At 41.1% G+C, this 22,919-nt stretch overlaps 1 protein-coding gene and 1 long non-coding RNA gene across 3 annotated transcripts in view; both read right to left on the minus strand.

Annotated features, from left to right (window-relative positions):
• Positions 1 to 11,440, minus strand: part of LOC112158216 — a 42,481-nt gene extending 31,041 nt beyond the window's left edge. Inside the window, exon 1 of the long non-coding RNA XR_004947251.1 lies at positions 10,752 to 11,440. This is a non-coding gene — a long non-coding RNA (uncharacterized LOC112158216). The remainder of the gene's footprint in view (positions 1 to 10,751) is intronic.
• Positions 11,441 to 11,831: 391 nt separating this feature from the next.
• Positions 11,832 to 22,587, minus strand: tfap2b (transcription factor AP-2 beta). Of its 2 annotated transcripts, none has more exons than XM_024291895.2 (7): positions 22,446 to 22,587; positions 21,007 to 21,465; positions 20,054 to 20,108; positions 19,485 to 19,704; positions 19,279 to 19,397; positions 19,058 to 19,199; positions 11,832 to 12,816 (listed from the first exon to the last, which is right to left on the minus strand). In XM_024291895.2, exons 1-7 carry the CDS (start codon positions 22,491 to 22,493, stop codon positions 12,525 to 12,527), a joined length of 1,335 nt encoding a protein of 444 aa, XP_024147663.1. In that variant the 5' UTR covers positions 22,494 to 22,587; the 3' UTR covers positions 11,832 to 12,524. The 2 variants fall into 2 exon arrangements, with proteins under 2 accessions (XP_024147663.1, XP_024147664.1); XM_024291896.2 differs by lacking the exon at positions 22,446 to 22,587 and adding an exon at positions 21,567 to 21,721.
• Positions 22,588 to 22,919: the final 332 nt, after the last annotated feature.

Raw genomic sequence — 22,919 nt, forward strand, 5'->3', positions numbered from 1 at the left:
AAAGCAAAACTAACGTCGCTACTCAGACCGTTAGAAATCTGCAGATAATCCTTGCTGGACACTGGAAAGAAAACAGATTCCATCTAAAGTTAAGATGTAATTTCCCTTTGAAATCTCTCGTTTTTAATTTATTTTTATATCACATTGGACCTCAAAATCTCTTTTTCTCTTAAAAAAGCGTGAAAAGCTGCCAGATCTTGTTTTGGAAAACATCTCCCTCCCAAACTGTGGTTACATACTATAGTCAACCATTTGGACTCCGAACAATCGTAGAGAAATTTAATATAAAACAGAAATCCATTACCTTGAATGTTTAAGCCGGTTGTCAAAAAGTAATTCAATAGTTCACCTCTTTAAACATGGGGGATTTATTTTACAAGCTCAAAACTTCCTGAGGGAATTCTTCCCAACATTTTTGTAGTTTCCAGAACTGGGTGTTGGGGTTGTGAATGTGCATTTATTGTCGATAGCTGTGAGTTTGTTGATTGATTGTGATTGATTGTCTGCCTGCTTGTGTTGTGTGGATTGCTGGATTCCACAGACGCACGCCAGATCGCCTTGGTCAGTGATCTCAGTAGCAGCTCATACAAGACTCTTTCAATGATCTGGCACAGGGAATAACAGATTGAAAAAAAAAAATCATGTATTGATGGTGAAGTTAGCTCTGAGACTATTTATACTTTTGTATTCATTGTACTTCCATCCATCCATCCATCCATCTCCTTCTGCTCATCCTGGACCGGGTTGTGGGGGCAGCAGTCTAAGATGCCCAGACTTCCCTCTCTCCGGCCACTTCCTCCAGCTACTCTAGAGGGACCTCTAGTCTCTCCAGCGTGTCCTGGTGTTCTCCGGGGCCTCCGCCCAGTGGGACATGTCCAGAACACCTCTCCAGGGAGGCGTCCAAGAGGTATCCAGACCAGATGCCAGATCCTCCTCAACTGGCTCCTCTCAATGTGGAGGTGAAGCAGCTCTACTCCGAGCTCTCTCCTGGTGAACGAGCTTCTAATCATATCTCTTAGGAAGCTCACAGCCACCCTCCAGAGAAAACTCATTTCAGCCGCTTGTAGTCGGGATGTCGTTCTTTCAGTCATGACCCAAAGCTCATGGCCATAGGTGAGTATTAGAACAAAGATCGACTGGTATGTTGAAAGCTTTGCTTTGTGGCTCAGTTCTCTTTTCACCACAATGGACCAGTGCAGCGACCGCAAAACGGAGGAAGCCGCTCCCATCAGCCTGTTGATAATATGTTCAATAAAAAAGCAGTTTTTCAAAAAATGTCTCTAAGGGAAATTCTCGATTTTTTTGATAATCGACTCAATAGCTAAAATTATAACTATACTTAGTTTTTTTTCTTATCGAAATATATACTCAACACTTTGCAACAAGTTGTGAAAATGGACAACATGACAGCAATATATCTTCACCATACAGCTGTGCATCTGCAGTCCACACAATCTTTCCCCACATGTTCCAAAGTTTGCACAGGATGCTGCAGAGGTTACTGGTTAGCTCATGTCCTTGCTCACTCAATGAGAAAAGGCATTTTGTTCAGACACTGGGCAGAGAGCTCGGTTTCCCTCAAGCCAACTATCTGCCTGAACTGTATCTGATTCCTCAAACCAAAAAAGACTACAGTTCTTTCTTGACTTCTTGTGCATCAATCTTAGTTGAACTAGGGAAGAAATAGAATAATTTCAATTGAGTATCTACCATTATGTGAGTAAACCAAAAGTGATCATTTGCCAAGTAAATGATAAGTTTATCTTTCTCTGACTGGACTGATTGGAATAGTCGCTCTTTGTGTTATCGTGTGCTTCAAGTGGTTGTAGAAAAGATGATCAAAGTGTGGACTCTAGACCAGTGGAGACGCCTTCTCTGGAGTGATGAATCACGCTTTTCCATCTGGGAATCTGGTGGACCAGTCTAAGTTTGGACGTTGCTGGGAGAACGATACACTTTAGACTGCATTGGTGGAGGAGGAATGATGGTGTGGGCTTGTTTTTCAGGAGTTTGGCTTGGTCCCTTAGTTCAGCAAAAATGAATTCTGAATGATTCAGGATACCAAAACATTTTGGACAATTCCATGCTCCAAACCTCATGGGAACAGTTTTGAGCGAACTCCTGTCTCTTCCAACATGACTGTACACCAGTGCATAAAGCAAGGTCCATAAAGACATGGAGAACAGAGTCTGGTGTGGATGAACTTGACTGTCCTGCACAAATCCTGACCTGAACCCCATGGGACACCTTTGGGATGGATTAGAGGGGAGACTGAGAGCCAGACCTTCTCCACCAACATCAGTGTGAGACCTGATCAATGCGCTTTTGGAAGAAGGGTCCGAAATTACAAGAAACACTCCTCAACCTTGTGGACAGCCTTCCCAGAAGTGAATCCGGAGGTTCTCCATGTCAGCTTGCCCAGAGCGCAGCAGGCAGGGGCTGGAGAGGAAGGAAAGTGCAGGAGAGATGGAAGAGAGTGTCGGACTGTGCAAGAAACATCCATGGTAAAAATGTCTTAATGGCAGAAGGTGGACAATAAAAACATAATTAATGTCAGCTATAATTTCCATGATTGGTTTCATAACAACCCTAAACTTATTCAGAAGCTCAAATGTTGCAATGCTTGAAATGTGATAGTTTACATCTCAAAAATCTTTCCTCCTGGCATTGTAAATTCTTTACATGTGCAGAGACCTGTCCAGGGTGTACCCCGCCTCCGCCCGTCAGCAGCCGGGTTAGGCTCCGGCACCCCCACGACCCCAAAAGGGACGAAGCGGTCAGGAAAATGAATGAATTTTGGATGTTCTTTTTTTTTTTTTGCAGCACATTTTGTTCTGCCCACTGATTGGCTGTAGAGAAGTATCAACCTCATCTGTGCTGTTTCTCTATACAGTAAAGAATTTGATCAGGTTGACAAATTTTCATAAATCTTTGCTCGCTAGCAGATCCTTGTTTTCATTCTATTATACTTTTTTTCACAAAAGTTTGAACTTTGGGTGTTTAAGATAAAAAAGTGTGAAAATGTTCATGCGAGTCTGAGAAAATTGTAAAAAAAAAAAAAAAAGTCTGTAGTTATGAGTTTCACTGCCTTAAAAAATTAGAAATCTTGTATGAAAAAAAACAATAAAAAAAATAAAAAAACACAGATTTGCCTAGTGCTGGCTATTTTTAGATTATAATTCTGGCAATTAATGAGAGAAAATGGCTATCAATACTCTTTGAAAAACATTGGACCCAAATTGTATTTTGCTAAAGTAAACACTGCTGTCAATTGACGTGTTTTAGATAAGAGGATGTGAGGAGTGTAAGCAGCATCGTGGCATGAGTGTATTCTCCTCTGCGCAACCTTGACCCGTCTGGAAAAGCAGTGTTGCCTCTGCAGCAACAGTGTCACTTTAACTCAGCGTCTTTGGTTCATCCTTAAGGGACCTGGACTGCCCGTGTCCCTGCCCAGCCATTCAACCAGGCCACACCCCCTCCACAAGCCACCCCCCAACACGCCTTCATGCACGCTGATAAACACACCGGCTATCAACAGCAGCAGACAGTGCTGACAAAGCCCAGACTGTGCCCGCTCAGCCCCGCAGACATTAGAGGAGTGCTGCAGACAAACGCTGGCCTCCAGCCACTCCCAGTCAGCTCTACATATGTCACATGTTAATGACATCAAGTGTGTGGCCACCCACAGACTGCGGCGTTCTTCAGGGCAGCACACTGAGAAATGAAGTCCTCTCTCCTGCCGTGGTGACACAACTTCAAGGCTTTAACCTTCACTTGACTGTCTGGGGGCAGGTCTGCGCTTACCTTACCCCTCCTTCTGAAGCAACAGTATTCACTGTCACATGCTGAGTTTAAACTGCTTTGCAGGGAGAATTTATTTCCACCCTTTCCCCTGACCGGAACCATGTGATCATGAAGTAGAAAGAAAGTGTCCCAATTCTCCTTTTGAAGCTTAAGTTAATTTAAGTATGGGGAAAGAGACATTTTTAGGTAAGAGAGGGCACTGTCGTGTGGGGTCCAGATTACCCCACTCCCAACATCAACATACCTGGGATAGCACAAGGGTTAATAGCTTCAAGTTATTGCTTAATGTAGTGCAGATTCTAAGAAAAAAATTTGCCAATGGGAATATTTGAAAATGATACAATTAGTAAAAAGTAGGGCTGTCAGATTTGTCGCGTTAAAACGCATTAATCCGACATGTGCTTGATGCCGACAATTTTTTTGACGCATTAATCGCGGACTTTCTCATACGTGCCTTTCCACACCGCGCGGGCATCCCGCCCTTTAACTCACCGGCTGCTCTCACTAGATCACAGGCGGGACTCCAACCACCGAGCTGCGAGCTAAAACCGGCCCGGCGCTAGGACCTGGAGAGCTCCTGCACCCTAACCCGGCTCCGGTTCGCGTCCAGTACCACATCTGGTGGTACCGGCTCGCGTCCGGCGCCGCGTCCCGAGAGCTGCGGACCCCCGACGTTCCGAACAGCAAGCGCACCGGGGGACCTTTTAAATGTTCTGGAGGTTTAAGCGTGATCCAGCCCCAGCATAGCGGTCTGTCTGCCGGCATATTCATGGGCTCCGCTGGACACGTCTAGCATCGAGCTGCAGCCAGAGAACGCGGCGGCAGTAACAGACTGTCAAACTATCCACAGAGTATCCTGCTTTTCTCAGTCTTTAATGTTTAAAAAAACAAAAGTTCATTGGAAATGCTTTTCTCAGTCTTTAAGGTTTTAAAAAACAAAAGTTCATTGGAAATGATAAATCTCTATTTCATTTATTACTGTAGTTCAGCAGAGGAGGAAAAGATTTGGTCCTGACAAAAAATGAACATGAAAGTGTTATGGAAATGTTATTTTTGATGTTTTTTATTTTATTTTACTGAACGTTGATTGAAGTTTTGAATTTAAAATGCCCTTCACTTGCACTTGGGCTTTTGTTAGGCATTTTATGTTACAGCCTTTTATTGTTAAGAAAGTTTATCTCAATACAATGTTACAAAATAAAGTATTTCTGATGAAAACTATTAATTTTGTCATTCTTGTTTTCATAATTAATGTAGAACTACTAAATTCCACGAACCACACATTTTTTTCCTTAAAAAAAGGCCACATGTAAATTTGCGATTAATCGCGAGTTAACTCTGGACAAAATATGATTAATCGCGATAAAAATTTTAATCACCTGACAGCTCTAGTAAAAAGATTAATTAATGTTTGTATGTATTACAAAAAAAAAAACTTTCTTAAAAGTTCATAGTTTCTTGAGAGGAAGAGGAGGAAGTGGGCAAGGTTTAATAGAAAGGAGAAAGAAAAGATGAGGTATAGTTTCCTGAAAGTATTGGGAGACAGTCAAAGAGAGCAGCCGGTTCAAGGTGCACCTTAACGGGAGCACGGGTGTGTCTTTCAGTTCTCTTGAAAATGGAACTTACAATTTAGTAAGTGTACTGTGAAGTATTTTTAAGGCTAACACTCTTATGAGGTAATAGGTAATGATGTTGTCCTGTGCCCTAGCACCATGTTGTAGTTGTTGCTAAAGTATTTGTCACAACTGGCCTTAAGGCTATAAATGGGCAAAGAATGGGAAAATCTGTACGGTACACACAAGAAACACATATTTATTACAAGACCAGCAATTATGGACTCCTTATGGACTCCACAGGTTTTTTGGGGGGTTGAACTCTTACTTTGCCCATGCATGTTGTATCACTGCAACCTTTTGGGCTAAGCATCCCCCTTAAAAAAATTTTGGCTCTATGGGCTTACCGATTTCGTGTTACACAATTTTGTGCGAGACACCGAATTCTCCGTACAGGTTTGCCCATTTCTTTGCCTGCAGACTAGGGCTGGGAATCACTGGGTACCTAACGATACAATGCAATACACATCTCACAATACTGATAAAATTGCGATACTGCGATAATTGGAAAAATTGTCTCTAATAACTCACAATATATATAAGAACACATTTTTTTAAGGAAAATTTATCGCCATTTATTTTTTAGCTTGAACACAATCATAACAAACAACTTGTGTCTTATTTTTTGCAACAAATAGACACTTTTGCGCAACATTGCTGAAATCAGTAATACCATGTCTTTGACAAGCATTGACACCAAATGAATTGGAATTATCTGTAAAATTCAGAGTTAACAATAGTAAACATGAACAGCAGTGCCATTACTTAGTCAAAATTGTTTTAAACAACAGAACAAAAGTTGAATAATTCAAGTAGCTGCCAGGCACATTGGTGCCCACGACAGCCAGTCTTGAAACGTGCGCCCCCTATCTACCTCCAAAGGAACATCTCACCAAAGAATGACAAATATAACGTTTTACAGCCTCTTCAAACAAAAATTAAAGATCAATACTTGGTGAGAACCCGCCGAGAGTCAATCGCAGGGCTAAATATCGCGATATATCGCAATATTGTCATTTTGGCACACCCCTACTGCAGACAGCCAACATCTACCCTCGAGGGCAGCTGTGAATAAGGTATTACCCACTGGGTTTTAAAAGGCTCTTTTTACCGCAATTGTCAGCTCTCACCATCTCAAATGTTGCCAAATTCCTATCTAAAATACATATGAATGTGATACTTTCTAATGTTACTTGAAATGAAGTGTAAGACCATTAAAAGGAAACAGTTTGAGAACATTTTTACAAATAGACTGAGAAATGTAAGAATAAAATATGAGACCTTCAAAGTTTTTCTGTGAAACAAAAATCGATGTCAACCTATTTTTTGTGTTGTTAGCTTTAAAAATCTTTTTTTTTTTTTGCTAACTTTTTTAAATCAATTTTTACTTTGGTTGTCTTAATTTGTTTTTTTAAATAATAAATGACAATTTTCTTCAGTCGTGATTACTTTTGGATAATTTGCTGTTATCCATTCATTTTTTTTTTATTTGTCATGACAGCATCTCGGTATCCACTTTTAAATTCTTTCTCTTTTGGGAGAAAGGCTTCGAAGATTCTTTATTACTTGTAGGTGGAATGTAGGTTACAGGGTTTTACCTCTGAAGGAAACATGTACTCTCACTTCTCCCCGTGAAGAGGTAGAACAAGACTCTAAATGGGATTCAGCCTAAAACTTCTTTGTGCAACACAAATATTTCATTATAACATTTATGATACCTGTTTTTTCTTACTGTGAAATAATGAATATTTCTAGCCCTGAGGTTTCCTCTGATAATTAATTAATAGAGAAAAAGCCAAGTAAAAGTCATTATTCTGGTGTTTTTCATCCTGAACATATTCACTTGTTCCAAAGGGAAACTCAAGGAGATACCTTCTTTGTTTTTGTTGGGATTTGAGCCAAAAACTGAGTTGCTGGAGCCAAAAACACGTTTAGAGCTTTAATCCTGATCCTATTAGTGAACCGGCACACAGCATCAACGCTCACAAAGACAGAAGAATCTTTTGTGTAACGTGACTGATTCACTTTGGTGCCGGTGTGGGAGCTCTGCCTTTCGTATTGATCACGGCTGTGCTGACTGTTTGTTTTCGTCTTCTCGTAGGATGATAGGGGGCCCCCGGTGGAGCTTCGCCCAACGCTGGAGGGCTTTTTTGTGAGACGGTGTCACGCTCCCTCGTTCCGGCGAAGCTCTGCGTTTCTTATTATTCATGGATCTCTCCCCGTTTGTTGAGAAGTCCGGGATCAAACGGGCAGATTTGCCATGCCTGACACCCCTGCTGCTGCAGCTGTGTGTGCGTGCGCATTTGTGAACTCAGCTTGGACTCAGTAATGACAGGATTTGTTAAACAGTAAATTAATGAATAATGAAATATCCAGCACGCGCCTGCCTTGCCTGGAGCTCAGCGCCTGGAGCAGAAATTACTCCCAACCAGCGCTCGCCTGCCTCAGTGTGTGTGTGTGTGTTGGATAAGCATTTTTACAGACCATTGCGTGACAAAACGCCAAGAGGCTTTGCTGATGGCAGACCATTGCCTCACTTCCTAGCAAAAAACAGATGGAAAGAAAGACATATTGCACAGAGAGCTGCCATTATCCTTTACATGTTTGAAATGTTCTCCATCATGAACTCAGACTGTTTTCAGGACAGAATTATCTTCCCTTGGTCCTCTCATTAAAGTAACGACCCGTAACGTCTTCATGAAAATAAATTTAGCTTTTTATCATCTGAGTCATCAAACATGCAAACAATCTGTGGACCGTGAGATTCTTCGCTGGTGGACAGGAAGTGGTTTCTGGTTGAGATGAGAGTAAATTGAACAGTTTACACTCAAATAAAACTTTTCTAATTTTACCTTTTACTACAGGAGTGTCAAACTCAACCGCACAGGGGGCCAAAATCCAAAACACACCATAGGTCGCTGGCTGAACAGAATACATTTATTGAACACACGAAAATGAAATTTTTAAAACTTTAAAAAGGTAACTTTTTAACGTGGACTGAACCTCATAACGCAGCTAGTACCGGTACCCTAGCATGGTCCGTGTCTAGTACTGCGTCTGGAACCATTACTGATCCACGTCTGCTACCGACTGTCCGGTACCGGGTAAAGATTTGGTTAGGGTTAGGATACCAGTGTGGTCCACGTTCTAGTACCGGAATGGTACCGGTTTGCGTTCCAGTGGTTGGGGGACCTCAAAAAATGACGAGTTGAGGACTCTCAAAACGTCACTTTTTGCCGCAGAGGGGTCCTTCACCGTACGTCAATAAGTGACGACTTGGGAATGAGAATATGTCGCAAGATCACATCGGGCCGTTATCAACCAAAATATAAAATCATCTTTAATTACCCAGTGTGCCGAATCCGGGCCTTGACTTTGTCACGTGTTTTACAACAACATTTACAGTTTGAAGTCTATAATATTAGTGAATTTTGGGGTTTTTTAACTAAAGATAGATAGATAGAGCAAAGTTGAAAAACTTTAAAATATTTCCAAAGGATTATTTGTGAGCAGAGTCTGAGTGTATTTTAAAAGTTGCTTTTTTTTTTTTTTAATCAGTATGAGTGTTAAATGATGAGAACTTTAAGAAAAAAAAAAAAGTAGTCATCTATTCTTTATGCTTTAATTTGGCTCCCCTACTTGGATAATTGGGATTCAGTCAGATTTCAGACAGCTGAATTGGTCCGAGTTTGCTTAATTTAGAGTATTCCATTCCTTTCTTTCTAGCAAAGAAAACAATTCAACACATCATTGTCCATCTTTGCAATTTACACTAATAACTAATGCACCTTCTATGTACTGTTCCTTGTCAATGTCATTGCCTTAAAAACCACTAGGTCACTTTGTTGCATCTAAACTTTAAATTTTAAAAGTCGTAGTTTTGTTTTACATTTGCTTTATACTATAACTTTATCTATGAGACGTATGCTGCTGACATCTTAGCCAGGTCACCCTTGAATAAGAGATGTTGATCTCAATGGGCTTCCCCTGGTTAAGTAAAGGTTAAGTTAAAAAAAATATAGTCTAAATTGGAAAATATTTAATTGTCATTAAAGAAAGTTATGCCTCATTTCTTTTTTTTTTAAATGTTTTAATCCAAACTTTTCTTGTGACACATTATAAATACAAATTTCATATGATTTTAATCATTTACACAAAATATAGTGTCATCTTAACCCTCGGGCTATCCTAGGTATGTTGACATAAGGAGTCGGGTCATCTGGACCCCACAAGACAGGGCGTTGAACTTTTTTTTAATCAATGATTTTTGTTTTTTACCGCTGTCCGTGGAAGACAAACCCTGTCCACCTTCATCCATATTTATCATGGGATGGATAACACATCAATGGGTCATCTGGACCCTATAAGATAGCATAAGGGTTAAGAATCTAAAATTATTTATCTTGGTATTAACTTTAAAAGAGTATATTGTCAGTATAAAAAAATGTCAATTTTAAAAAAGGAAAATCTCCAGATTTCATAAAACTGCAACTTTAATACAATGCATTAAATGGTCTGAATAATTACTTTTGATTAACTAATAATAAATAAAATGGTAAAATAAGTGTTGGACATAATTATAAGTCAGCAAAGTTTGCGGAAAAAGTTTGGTCTGTGGGGTAATATAAAAAGCTAAAACACTATTTGTTTATGAAAATAAAGACATAATTACAGCTTGAACTTGCTAAGTCTTAACTCTTTCTAAGACAATGTTACATAGTCAGCAGATAACAGATTATATTTTTATTTTAAATTCCGTTTGTTCTATCCTGTCGTTTTTGTTTTAAATTCATCAGCTATTTGAGGCAGCAGCTCAAACTCTCAGTCACTCTAGCCCCTCAACCTCCTCATATCCAGCCAGACTTGATTTAGTAAATAAAAATGTAATTTTCGTGTTGTGATTATTTAATTTTAATACTTAGGATAGTAATTTTTTAAATGATTTAAAACATATTTTGTGTAAAAGCTGCAGAAGGAACAGAGGAAGAAATGGAGCATTAAAACATTTTAAAAATTAGGCAGTTCTATTTTTTGTCAGCTGGTTCAGAGACAGTGTTTGTACAGTTCAAAACTACAAGCAGAAGTGTTGTCAAGTGTGGAAAATCAGACAGATTGCCTCCTTTTTCAATTCATCGAAGACAATGTGTAAAATACATTCAGAAATGTGTCCCCTTTTTCCAGTAATAAAACCTAAACCTAAATATGGTTTGTCATTTTAGGTTAGATTTTTTTTATTTAATTAACACATTTTTTACTTTAAATTCCCTGTCATTGCTGGAATTGTTCAAAAGCTGCACTGGTTGTTTTGAATTTTATGTTCATTTTTCTGCCTACCTGTCTTTTCCCCTCCCTTTCTTGGGCGGGAATCGCTCGAGGACACGCGGGTGTTGAACTCTGCACCTGCGTCACGCGGCGTTCCGCTTCACGGGTCACGCACCGCCCGCGGGACTGTCTTTTTTTTTTTTTCCTGACGCCGATCCTCTCTCCGTGAGTCCAGCCCCCCGTTTTTCTTCTTTCTTTCTCTCTTTCTCATTAGTTTTCGTCTCTCTGTTCATCATTAGCTTACCAGCAGTGAATCCCCAACAAGGAGGAAGTGGGGCCCGCGAGGCACGATTCTGATCCTCCCGCCCCCCCCCGCGCGCATGAAAGAGGGCCGAAGCTTCTGGAAAATGCAGCCAATTATCTTTCGGGAATTATCCGTCACGTGGACGTGAGCGTCCGCGCGCTCACGCGGGAACCTGGACTTTGCCAACAAGAACACTTGAATCCCCAAAGAAACATTTCTAGGACTCGACATCAAAATAGGATTTTTGATAATTATGGGAACACCGGGGGGCTATAATTAAATAAAGAAAGAAATGACCAAAAATAAAAACAGATGGAAGGGGTTATTTTTGTACATTATTGTGTAAATAAACACAAATATTTAATATGAACTAATTTTAATTTATATGTAAATAAAGGTAAAATTATATATATGTGTGTACATGAAATTATATAAAAATAATCTTTCACGTGGAGTTGAGTGTCTATTCGCTCACGCTGTACCCTGGACCTTGCCAATATATATATATTATATACCACTTTTGGTTTATTTTTATACAGTAATATTCTAAATGTCATATCTTATTTATCATTTACCCAGTATTTTTTTTAAACCTTTATCTATATAGTGTGCTCCATCTGACAGTTTACCTGTTAAAGCGATGTAGTTTTCTACATCTTTTTTTTCCATCAAAAACTTTATTAAAACTTCCAAAAATTTTTTTCATTTCAATTTCAAGTTCCACCCTTAAACAATTTCATTCAGAATTTTCTTTAAAGTCACCCTAATTTTTTTGAATGGAGGGATCTCAAAGAGTCGACCCAACGTGTGATCAGACTTTGGTGGAGAAAAGGCGACGGCTGCACACCTAGCGTAATAAAACAAATGGTTTATTATCAATATGATAGAAATGAAATCACTGGACAGTTAAAGCATGTCTACCCATCATCAGCACCATGACAACAGCTCTATGAGAACATAAAAAAACCCACACTGGACAAGGCCGGTTTCCCCCCAACACTGACTCACAAAGGTCACAAAGGTCACAGATAAATAGGTCTACTCCAAGAAAGCTGGGGCGCCTATTTACACGACCATCCATATAAATTAATATAAATAAATATTTACACATATTACCACCTTGCTTCCGTTTGCGTTAAATAACCGGACAAACCTGTTTAACAGATATCACCAACTCCAAACTCGCGATGCGTTTTCAGTGAAGACAAACACAGGCACACACTCACTCAGACACAATGTTGTTTGCTTGCTGCTCGCAGCATCTCAGTCTCACAGGATGCAGGCGGGGGGAGCGAAATGGATGTAGCACGGTATGTCCTCGGGGGAATGAGAAGAATGTAACACAGATGAAAAATCCCTCTGTGCTCTCTGACACTGGCCCACGGGTGTCTCCTCTCTGCTGCTTTCTCTCCACCAGATCCTCCTATTCGACCTCTGTGTTCGTGGCAGGGCAGCCGCAGTGGTGCAAAGCTAGAAGAAACGGTGTGACGCCGCTGTCCCTCTCTGCTCTTCATCGTCGTCGCTCCCCTCCTGGGCCTGCTTCATTTCCGCTGTTTCTCCTCTTTGTCGCCGGCTGCTTTGCCAGCATCCCCGTGCCGATTGTTGGGTGGGTTGTTCAGAAACATCTTGTCGAGTCCTTTGAGAGCCTCGGTGAGGTAGTTCTGGAGGGCGGTGAGCGCTGCGCAGATGGCTGGAGAGCCGAAGCCGTGTGTGATGAAGGAGAAGTGGGAGAGGCAGCTCTGGATGCCAGGCTCCAAGATAGGGGTGGGTCTTGAGTTGCCCAGAGGAGTCCTGTCCTGGGCCAGCAGGTCTGTGAACTCCTTACACAGCTGTCTGTGGGCGAAAATACAAAGTCAGGAGGGAACTCAGCCTCAGCTGCTGGCTCACAGTCATTGGATGCCAAATTACCTGTGATATTAATATTATCATGGCCCAAACCCCATAGAATGAGATCAAGAGCATCATCAAATTTTAATATTATGACCATAGTCCTTGGAGAAAGTAAAGTCATGCCCAGAAAATAAATTATTACACTTTTTTGTAATACAGCCAAAAAAAACAATTCTAATTTGACACTCCATGAACTCTGACCATTGACTGTATATGAGAACTGGACTGAGTGTCCCCTCCCCATGGCATCCCAAACAGGAAGTACACTGTTATCCCAAGAAACCATGATCAGACTTCAGACTTATTGAGAGAAATAAACCCATCCATCCATCCATCCATCTTCCTCCGCTTCATCCGGGACCGGGTCGCGGGGGCAGCAGTCTAAGCAAAGATGCCCAGACTTCCCTCTCCCCGGCCACTTCCTCCAGCTCCTCTGGGGGGACTCCGAGGCGTTCCCAGGCAAGCCGAGAAACATAGTCTCTCCAGCGTGTCCTGGGTCTTCCCCGGGGCCTCCGCCCTGTGGGACATGCCCGGAACACCTCACCAGGGAGGCGTCCAGGAGGCATCCGGACCAGATGCCCGAACCACCTCAACTGGCTTCTCTCGATGCGGAGGAGAAGCGGCTCTACTCCGAGCTCTCTCCGGGTGACCGAGCTTCTCACCCTATCTCTAAGGGAGCGTCCAGCCACCCTACGGAGAAAACTCATTTCAGCCGCTTGTAGTCGGGATCTCGTTCTTTCGGTCACGACCCAAAGCTCATGACCATAGGTGAGTACTGGAACGAAGATCGACCGGTAAATCGAGAGCTTTGCTTTCTGGCTCAGCTCTCTTTTCACCACAACGGACCGGTACAGCGACCGCATAATAGCGGACGCAGCTCCAATCCGCCTGTCAATCTCACGCTCCGATCTTAGAGAAATAAACATCACTCTGATATATACTATATACATAATCATTTTTTCCGTACTTTAGGTTATAACCTGACCAATCAGATCCCCTAATAAAAGTACATGGTTTCACGTTGAGTGTTCAAAAAACTTTGATTGACAGATTTCTTGTTGCCCGCCTCCAAGTGGTAGGGGTGTGGCCTTCCAACAAGCTCGCTCTTGATTGGCGAGAGTGGTTCCAATACAATGACTCAGACCAACTTGGACCAATCACTGCTTACTGACCATTTCTGGTTCCAATATGGCGTCGTGAAAAAGCGATTCCCGCCCAAGAAAGGGAGGGGAAAAGACAGGAGTGACTTCATTTGGTTGGAGCCAGAAATTCACCATTTTGGTTGATGTCAAACTCACTCAGTCCAGTTCTCATATCCAGTCAATGCCTCTGACCTTCATCAAGAGCGCCACTTAGGGTCAAATGTTTACATCAGACCAAAGAAGGATTTAGCTGTAAACTTTTGCAGAGGTTTCTCCGACAGACTCGCCTGTCAGGACAGATAATCTGTAGACTTTCTAACTAAAGTCTTAACTATGACTGAAACAGTTTTTAAGTGGCGCCCTCTAAAGTGGAAGTCAGCAAAGAAACCTTTTGAATTCTCACAACCTTTGTACGACCAACACATATTTGACGGAAGCTTGATCCAAATGAAGCAAAAGGAGTCAGTGAATGCATTAACAGTGTGAATGTGGCAACCAAAAATGTGGGATACAATGGAAGGTTAGAAAATGACTTAAGGACTGAAAATGTAAATCCTTTCACATACTTATCATGTCCAAAAGTACAAAAATTACACCATCGTTGGATCTTTCACTTCCTATTTAGAGAGTACAACTGAACTTTTGGTAATTCTAACTGTGATTTCAGCAGATTCCACCTTCAACATATTGGTTTTCGGGGAGTCTTTTCTTTCCACTGTTACCTAATGTTCAGGATAGGGATTGTGTAGACCAAACAGGAACAGCAAATTCACCTTTTGGTCAGTTCAACATTTTTGGGGCTAAATAAATTAAATTGAACAGATATAGAGGCAGTTCTGCCCAACAACATCTGACAATTGCAGCATAGAGTTTCTGAAGATTTTTTCCCCATGAATTGATTCATTTTGTGCCTACAAAACTTTGTGAAAAGTGTTAATGAAGATTATTTTGATTTTGCTTAAACAGAGATACAGTCCAGTTTACGACAAGGAATATCTGTGTTACTTGAACTGCAGTGCAGTGTGGGAAATATGACAGCATGTCTTGTAAACTTTACAGTGAGCAGTAAAGCATTAAACGAGAAATTATGCAAATAAAAACAATAAAAAAACAAATTTAGATTTATAACTGACTTTATTCGTCCCTTCAAGGTGTAAGTCTTGGATTTAATCGTGTGTTGTGAACTAGTTTTAGGTTTTACGGTGTGAATTTATTTGCTTTTTTTACAGGAAGTTGTTCTTTTAACAACATAAAAGTTGTGTTTGAGTCAAATTGCTAAAGAAGTCTTATACATAAATGGAGGTGTGATATTAGGAGTTTGGCTGCCTATAGGTGTGAAGCTCAGAGCTGTTCTCCGGCTCCGCCTGATGAAACTCTTGCAGCTCCTGAAGGATAAAGCGGCGCCGCCTGCCCGCTGTTCCTCCAGAACAGGAAGCATGTCCACGCTCACCACGAGATCTGTGAGCTGCTCTTTGATTTTAGAACACTGCTCGGTTACATGTTGCACACTGGCTGCCTTTCCATTAAACAACACAAGAAAGAAAAGATTGTTTTTGCTCATAAATCCCACCCGACTCAACGAAATTACCAGATTTGAGGGCAGATTTGCTGAATAATCAGTGTGTTCTAAAGGATTCCGTTTGAATCTCATCTACAAATAATTATTTTTCTAAAATAAAATTGTAAATTAAATTTTAACACATTTTATATTTAACACATTTTCACTTCAAGTTAGACTGAAGGTTGTAAAACTTTTATTACAATTTATGTATGTAGATTTTAATATATGTAAATGAATCTAAACATAAAGAGCTCCATCTCCAATCTTTAAAGCTCATATGTTCTTTCATTATTATAAAAAACTTTTGACTTACTAAAGGTAAACATATATGGTTATACTTAGAATAAATGTTACTAGATTTTTTAATGTGTTTTCATTTATTTTGCTATGTCAGCGTTGTTTTTAGTTATATATGTTGATATTTTCCCTTTAAAAACATTAGAAAAATACATATTTTCTTTTAAAATGTCTAAAATTACACATGTTATATAAATTACTAACAATAAATATTGATTGATTAGTTTTTTGTTTTTCAAGCATAGATCGTAAAATGAATAAATAAAGGACAAAACACACACACTTATTTAAAGACTTATTCATGCTAAATCATTTGTTTTTTATATATTTTAATCATTTTCATTTCAAACAAAAATAGCTTTTATTTTTCCTTTTTTTGCAATTTGTCCAGTAATTTTACACATATTGATTTTTATGTATATTTTTAAATTGAGCATGGCTCAATTAAAACAATAGACCTGGTTGATTTTCACAAAAAAAAAAAATTTTATAGTGTTTTAACTGTTTAATAGCATTTAATAAATTCTAGTCACTGTTAAAAAATTACAAAATAAATCCAAATAATTAAAACTAATATTTTGACAAGAATAAATACATAAACATTTCTATAACTCGATTTTATCAGAGCGTTTAGGTGTTTACTGTACATTTTTAAAGATTCCTTATTTGTTTTGCATATTTTGCAAGTTTATTTTATTCGTTTAAATTTTAAAGTGTGTATTTTAAACCTATGAGATGGATTTTTATATATTAATAATTAAAAATGTATATTTTAGTTGCCTTGTTTTGCTTTTGTCAATATCTTCGCAGGTTTTGTTGCTTCAATCTGCTCAAGTCTTTCATTAAAAAGGGAGGGGGGTATCTCCAGTGTTTCCTCTAATTAAATAAAGATTAATATGATCAAATTATCATGGGGAATTATTTAAAAAAATAATTTTAGGAGGCTCCGGGGCTGAGCAGCAAAACTACAAAGATGATTCCCACAGATTGTGTGTGAAGAATGGACAAAATAATTAATGCGGCGGAGAGGAGGCTGGACTCGGAGGCCTCGTTACTGAGAGAGTAGCTCAAATCAGGAACATCTCTGTGTTTTCTCTCGGAGTTTGGTGGTAAAAGAGCCCCCCCCATCCCCACCACCACCACCCTCTGTCTGCTCGTTACACTTCACCAAATCATCATCTGCTTTCAGGCCAACATTTTATATTCAGGAGACCTCGTTCCCCCTCTAACAGACTCTCACACACTCCCTGAAAGCGGCCTAAGGGCAGAGCTCCTGCAAATGAGTGACAGGATGTGCAGGCCGAGCCCAGCTGGGGTTAGGGTGGTGGAGGGGGGGCAGGGAGGAGAAGCCTCCAGCACCCGGAGCTACACTCAAGGCTCTCGCTGTTGTTTTCTGACGAGTTGAAACACTCCACTGCTAAATAATGAATTTCTAACAGGCTGCACAAACTATTGGAACAGGTTTGTGCGTCCAACAACACACACACACTCACACACTCACACAGGGGCAGATGGTTTATGCAAGCTAAAAATACAAGCGTCCTGGAGGGGTCTTTGTTAGGTGATTTACAGCTTTTGCATTCGGAACAGCACAACAAATGGACTCGGTCATTAATTACACAAACAGATCTATTATTCTTCCACTTTTAAATACAATTATGTGTCATTTGTGTGTTTCATAAAACATTTCCCACAGCTGAGAGTCAGCTCAGGTGATATGATCACAAACTAATTAGGTCTTTTGTTGTTATTTACACCTTGACTGCTGTTTTTTTCTATGAGTTTTAGGGAATTTTTTCATGTTTCAAGTAAAACATTATGTAATGATTGTGAAGTTCTCATTCATCCAGGTCAAGAGTCTTCAACCTTTAATGTTAGAAGATCCATAGGATCCAGTTTAGACTAAAATTCAATGAGAGCTGCCTCAAAGTTAGAAAAATACACTTTATTTCTTTTTTTGTGCCCATTAAGCCATTCATTTATAAAATATAGCTTTAAAATAATCTCTACAATTGTTATTAAATTATCTTATTTTACTTTTGTAAGCAGCTCATATAAGTTCCTTTCAAAATAAAATGCATCTTGTGTTTGATAAGATCCTCCATCTGCAGCAGATTTACTTGAACTAAAAATGCAATAATGTCTTTTTTATCATTGTGACTTTGGTGTTCCTTCATCTTTATTCTACTTTTACTATTGAATATAAACATAACAACTTTGGTGTAAAATACAGAATTTTTTTTAACTAAATGCAATAAGATGATGTATTGAGATAAGCAGATTAACCCTTTAACTGCCCGCTCAACCAAATGGTGGGAAACATTTAGAAAACATGTTTTTCAAAATATTGATTGAGTGTACTACTCCCCAAAGCCCCTGAAGGGACATAAAAAAATTGAAGTATTTTTTTTTCCAAAAATTGAAATATATATATATATATATATATATATATATATATAAAGAATTCTGGTTAGGAACGGGTGCGCACCAGATACTAACTGGTGTACATCAATTAGTAACTAGAACATTTTTTCTTACTAAATTTTTACAAAAAACAAAAAACAAAGCAGTTACCATGTGGTCTGCACCAGTTACTAACCAGTACAATTTTTTGGTAAAAATTAAAATAGTAAAAGAAAAAAATATTCTGTAAAGTAACCACTGCGCACCAGATAGTAACTCGTGTGCAACAGTTAGTATCTGGTGCGCATCAGTTACGAACCAGAATTTTTGTACTTTATTTTTTAGAAAAAAAAGTTTCTCTTAGTTGCCAGAACTTGTTTACGTAGCCCAGAAATATTTTTAATTAAAAAAAATCTTTTTTTTTATTTACATTTTTTTCACCATTTATGTCCTATTAGGGGCTCCGTACTAAAGCAATAAGCAGGAGAAAAAAATACATTTTTTGTTGTTTTTTTCGTCTTTATTGGGCAATTAAAGGGTTAAACCTTTTACCATCATTTTTCCCAGTTTTGTTAAAACAATCTAAGCATAAATAACCAAATGTAATGGAACCAATGCTACAAACCCATTTATTTATTTATTTTATTTGTTTGCATTTTTTTAAAGAAAGAAGCCATAAATGTGAGTTTTATTTTGTTTTTATTTGACTCGGTGTAAATCTAGCGCGTAAACGTGCGGTTGTTTCGTGCGTCTTGACGCACGGGAATGGAGCGGAACTCACTTGGTGGCCAGCAGCATGTTCTTCCGCGTGTGCAGCTCGCTGGGGTCCGCGTGCTGCCGGTTCAGGTACTCGCTCACGGCTTTGGTGGGAAACTCCGTCTCGCAGATGTAGCCGAAGTCCCGGGCCAGGTGGACCGCCTCACCTGGACGCAGAAAAGAAACAGGCTTATGCGTTTCTGCGCGTGTGTCACGAGGAGGCCAGGGCGCCGACGCGCGGCTCACCTTCTACCAGAGAGGTGAGGAGCGTGACGTTGGCAGCTTTGCGCCTCCCTGCGGGTAAATTCAGGCCGATCTTCTCCAGCTTCTCCCGCAAACATTTCCCGCCGTTTTTCGACTTGGCTCTGCGGGGAGGGAGGGAGGGGGGTTAAAAAGGGTCCAAAACTTTTAGGAAACAAAAAGTTCTGAGGTTTAAAGTCTGCCCTCCTCACCTCCTCAGGACGCCCCCCAACAAGGAGGCGTTGAGGCACTCGGGCGGGGACAGCCTCCTCTGCACCTCCCCCACGGTCACCTTGTACTTGGAGGTGGAGCTGAGCAGCGACAGGCGGCCCGGGACCGAACAGAACACCTCGTTGATGTTGACGCTCACTCCGCCGATCAGGCCGTCCTTCCCCAGCATCAGGGAGCCCACGTTCTTGGGGGGCATGGGGACTGAAAGAAGAGCGGGAGGGGGGTGATGAGGCGCCCGCGTGCCATGTTTGCTGTTAGTGTGTGTGTGTGTGTGAATGTGTGATGGCTCCACGGGGGATAATACAGCAGATTAGCTCCAAACGAGAAGGGCCATTTATTACATCAGCGGCTTAAGGGCCCCGCGGGGAGCGCAGTCACTCAATCAGCGCGCGAGCGCCACGCGCCCAGTCAGTCAAACAGTCCAACAGAGACTACCCCCTCCCTCCTCCCTCCATCCTCACATACATAGAAAAAAGAAATTCCAATCAGGTGATGTCATCATTTAATTGTAAATATATCTGAGTTCAAATGGGTGTGCGCATGCGCGTACCTTTCTTAATTACTGACTGATCCAGGATGTTGGTTCCGTTGCTCTCGTCCATGGCCTACACGGGGAAACAAGTCACAGTCACTAAAACATATACAAAATATTACATTTAAATAAAAAAAACTTTATTTAAACAAATATCCCTAACAATCACGTCGGTTATCTCCACTTTCACTGCAGCCAAAACGCCTAAATTTATTCCCAGCTGAAAGAAACGGACTTATATATTTTTTACTTTTAAGTAAATGCTCCATTTAGGTAATTTTAAAGCCAATATGTTTTGTCGCATATTTGAGACATCAGGTATACACAGTGAGGTAACAAAAAGGAGAAAATCACTGATGCGCAACCAAACAGGATCCTCTCAAAAAAATCACAAATTTAGGATTATTTAAAAAAAAATAATAATAATAATAATAATAAATCAGAATTCAACCCAAGTTTGCAATTTAAAATTATACTAATTTAAATACATTTGAAGAATATTTTTTAAATAACGAAAAGAAAAGGATGATTTTCTCTCCGCAGTCCCGAGCCTCGTTTATCTCCGTCTTTCTCTGTAATGCCATCATTTGTGAGATAAAGAGAAAAGGAAAGGGAAAGAGCCACGAAAACAAATTTATATGGGGTTAATAAATTCATGACACGCGCACAGAAGGGCAGAAATGAAAATCTATTGCGGGGTTAAATGACAAACAAATCATGATAGTCGCGCCCTGAGGGGAGAGGAGAGGGAAATGAAATCCTGCACAGCTGAGCTGCAGCTCCTGCTGGAGGATTTCAGACCAAAGAAGTGGATTTTTTACGCCTCACTTCAAAATAAAATAATTGAAAATGAATGGATTTGGAAAAACTTTAATTTATTTTGAGTAAAATCGTAAATTAAGACTTTTATTTTGTTAAATCTAAACAAAATGATGAACAAAAATGAAATTATTTTGAAAAGCTTGAATCACCTGCACGTCGTCCATGCCGTGCAGCCCGTGCAGCAGCCCGTCCCCCATCCCGGATTCGAGCCCCGGATGGGTGGAGTGCAGCAGCACGTCGGGCCGCCGCACGCCGTAGTCCCGCCGCGGGTCCAGGCCGGACAGCTGCGGCAGCGAGGCCCGCGGCTGCGCCAGCAGCGACGAGCCGTCCATGCGCTCCCCGGAGGCATCCTGGCGTTGGCGCGCGCCCCACGCGCCCTGCTGGCTTTGGTGCAGCGAGTTCAGGGAGTAGGGGTCGCTCACGTGGGAATACGGGTCCTGGCTCTGGTAGTGCGCGAGCGGCTGATACGGAGGGGGGAAGTACGGCGGCTGGAAGTCCGAGGAGGGCGCGTGGGACAGCGGCGGCGCGCTGGAGTAGGGCCCCCCGTGCGCCACCGAGCCCAGCTGGGACAGGCGCGAGCTGTGGCTCGAGACCCCATCGTGTCGGTCCTTAAAGCAGAAGCACATTTCACACGTTAAAACCCACAAAGTTTACCCCACTTCATCCGCGCGTGCGCCTTTGCGCGGAGCAGCCCCGCATCCACACTCACCGCGGCGGAGTAGGAGTGCACCAACATCTGGACAAACCTCTGCAGCGGCGGGCAAGTGATTCCAGGTCAGCGCAGCCTGAGTGTGTCTGCAGGCATGCCTGCGCGCCGCTCTGACTGCGCGCGCTCAGCTCCCGCCTCTACACCCCGCTGTAATTGTTATTCATGACTGAGACTTACAGGAATATTAATGCGCGCCGCGCGGGCAGGGGACTGGCAACACACGGAGCGTGAAGGCTTTGCGGGAGTGACGTCTGGACCCGCAAAACCCCGAATCTGACGCACAAGAGCGCTTTTTTTATTATAAACCCACAAGGGGACCAATTTACGCACAAGTTTGGAGACACAAATGCGTAAAGGTGAACTTCCCACCTACCCTCTACTCCTTCTACTGTTTCAAAATTCAAAGTTTTCATCTGAAACGAGTTATTTTGGGGAAAGGTTTGTCTGAAGTTCACGCAGGAGGCCCCACGCTGCCCCCCGTGGGTCCCTCGCGCACGCGGGAGAAAAGTGCGGCGTCTGTTCAGCAAACGCTCCGTCAGAGATGAAAGCCAGAAACATTTCCACGAAGTTCTCACTGATCCGCTCACGTTTGCGCCAATTAAAGGATTAAAATAAAATACAATCTCCACAAATCTGTTTTACCCCAACAAATACGAATCAGAAATGTCCCCAAATGATGTAAACGGATTAAACCGTTTTGACATTTATTCCAGTGGATCTACACCTAAAATAAAAGACAGTTTACAGTTTAAAACACAAAAACCTCCGTCAGGCCTCAAAGCCTCACCATCTAACCTAAAAATCCCCCAACAAAATCTCCAAATCCAAGCCAGAACCTCGGATTTAATCCCAATCCCGAATTAAAACCCGACAGATTACCTCGTAAATATCTTCATACTTGACATTCTCCACTAATTTCCACAGCATGGTCGCCTCTCCGGTGTCGGTAAAGCGAATGCAGCCAAGTGAGGAGCCTCTACTGTGTTTCTCTCTCCTCCTTCCCTCCTCCTCCTCCTCCTCTCCTCCTCCTCCTCTACTGTCAGAAAGGCAGGCTTTGTGAATGGGGAACCCCTCCAAGGACTCCTCTGCAGCCAAAGAGGAGCTACAGGGCTCCTCAGCAGCAGCATGGAGTCAGAGGGGAGGACGCATCTTTTATTTATCTCTGCAGTAATTAAAACAATAATGATCTATTTTGGAATCATTAGACTGAAAATGTTCCTTTGATTTTCTTTCCTTGTTTCTCCTGTTTCATGTTGTCCAGGTGATTCCTGCATCAAAAACACCGTCTAGAGGATTTCTTTTTTTTCTAAATCTCCACAAAACACTGATTTTTGCTGCAGGATCTCGTCAGAT

The sequence above is a fragment of the Oryzias melastigma genome, linkage group LG24 (genome assembly GCF_002922805.2).
Source record: "Oryzias melastigma strain HK-1 linkage group LG24, ASM292280v2, whole genome shotgun sequence".
Taxonomy (NCBI): Eukaryota; Metazoa; Chordata; class Actinopteri; order Beloniformes; family Adrianichthyidae; genus Oryzias; species Oryzias melastigma.

Coding starts and splice junctions, on each gene's coding strand:
- tfap2b (XM_024291895.2), bottom strand. CDS start 22,493: ATGCTGTGGAAATTAGTGGAGAATGTCAAGTATGAAGATATTTACGAG. Junction 20,109..21,006: donor ACGGCATGGACGACGTGCAG/GTGATTCAAGCT, acceptor TTCCCCGTGTAG/GCCATGGACGAGAGCAACGG. Junction 19,705..20,053: donor TCAGTCAGTAATTAAGAAAG/GTACGCGCATGC, acceptor CTCTTCTTTCAG/TCCCCATGCCCCCCAAGAAC.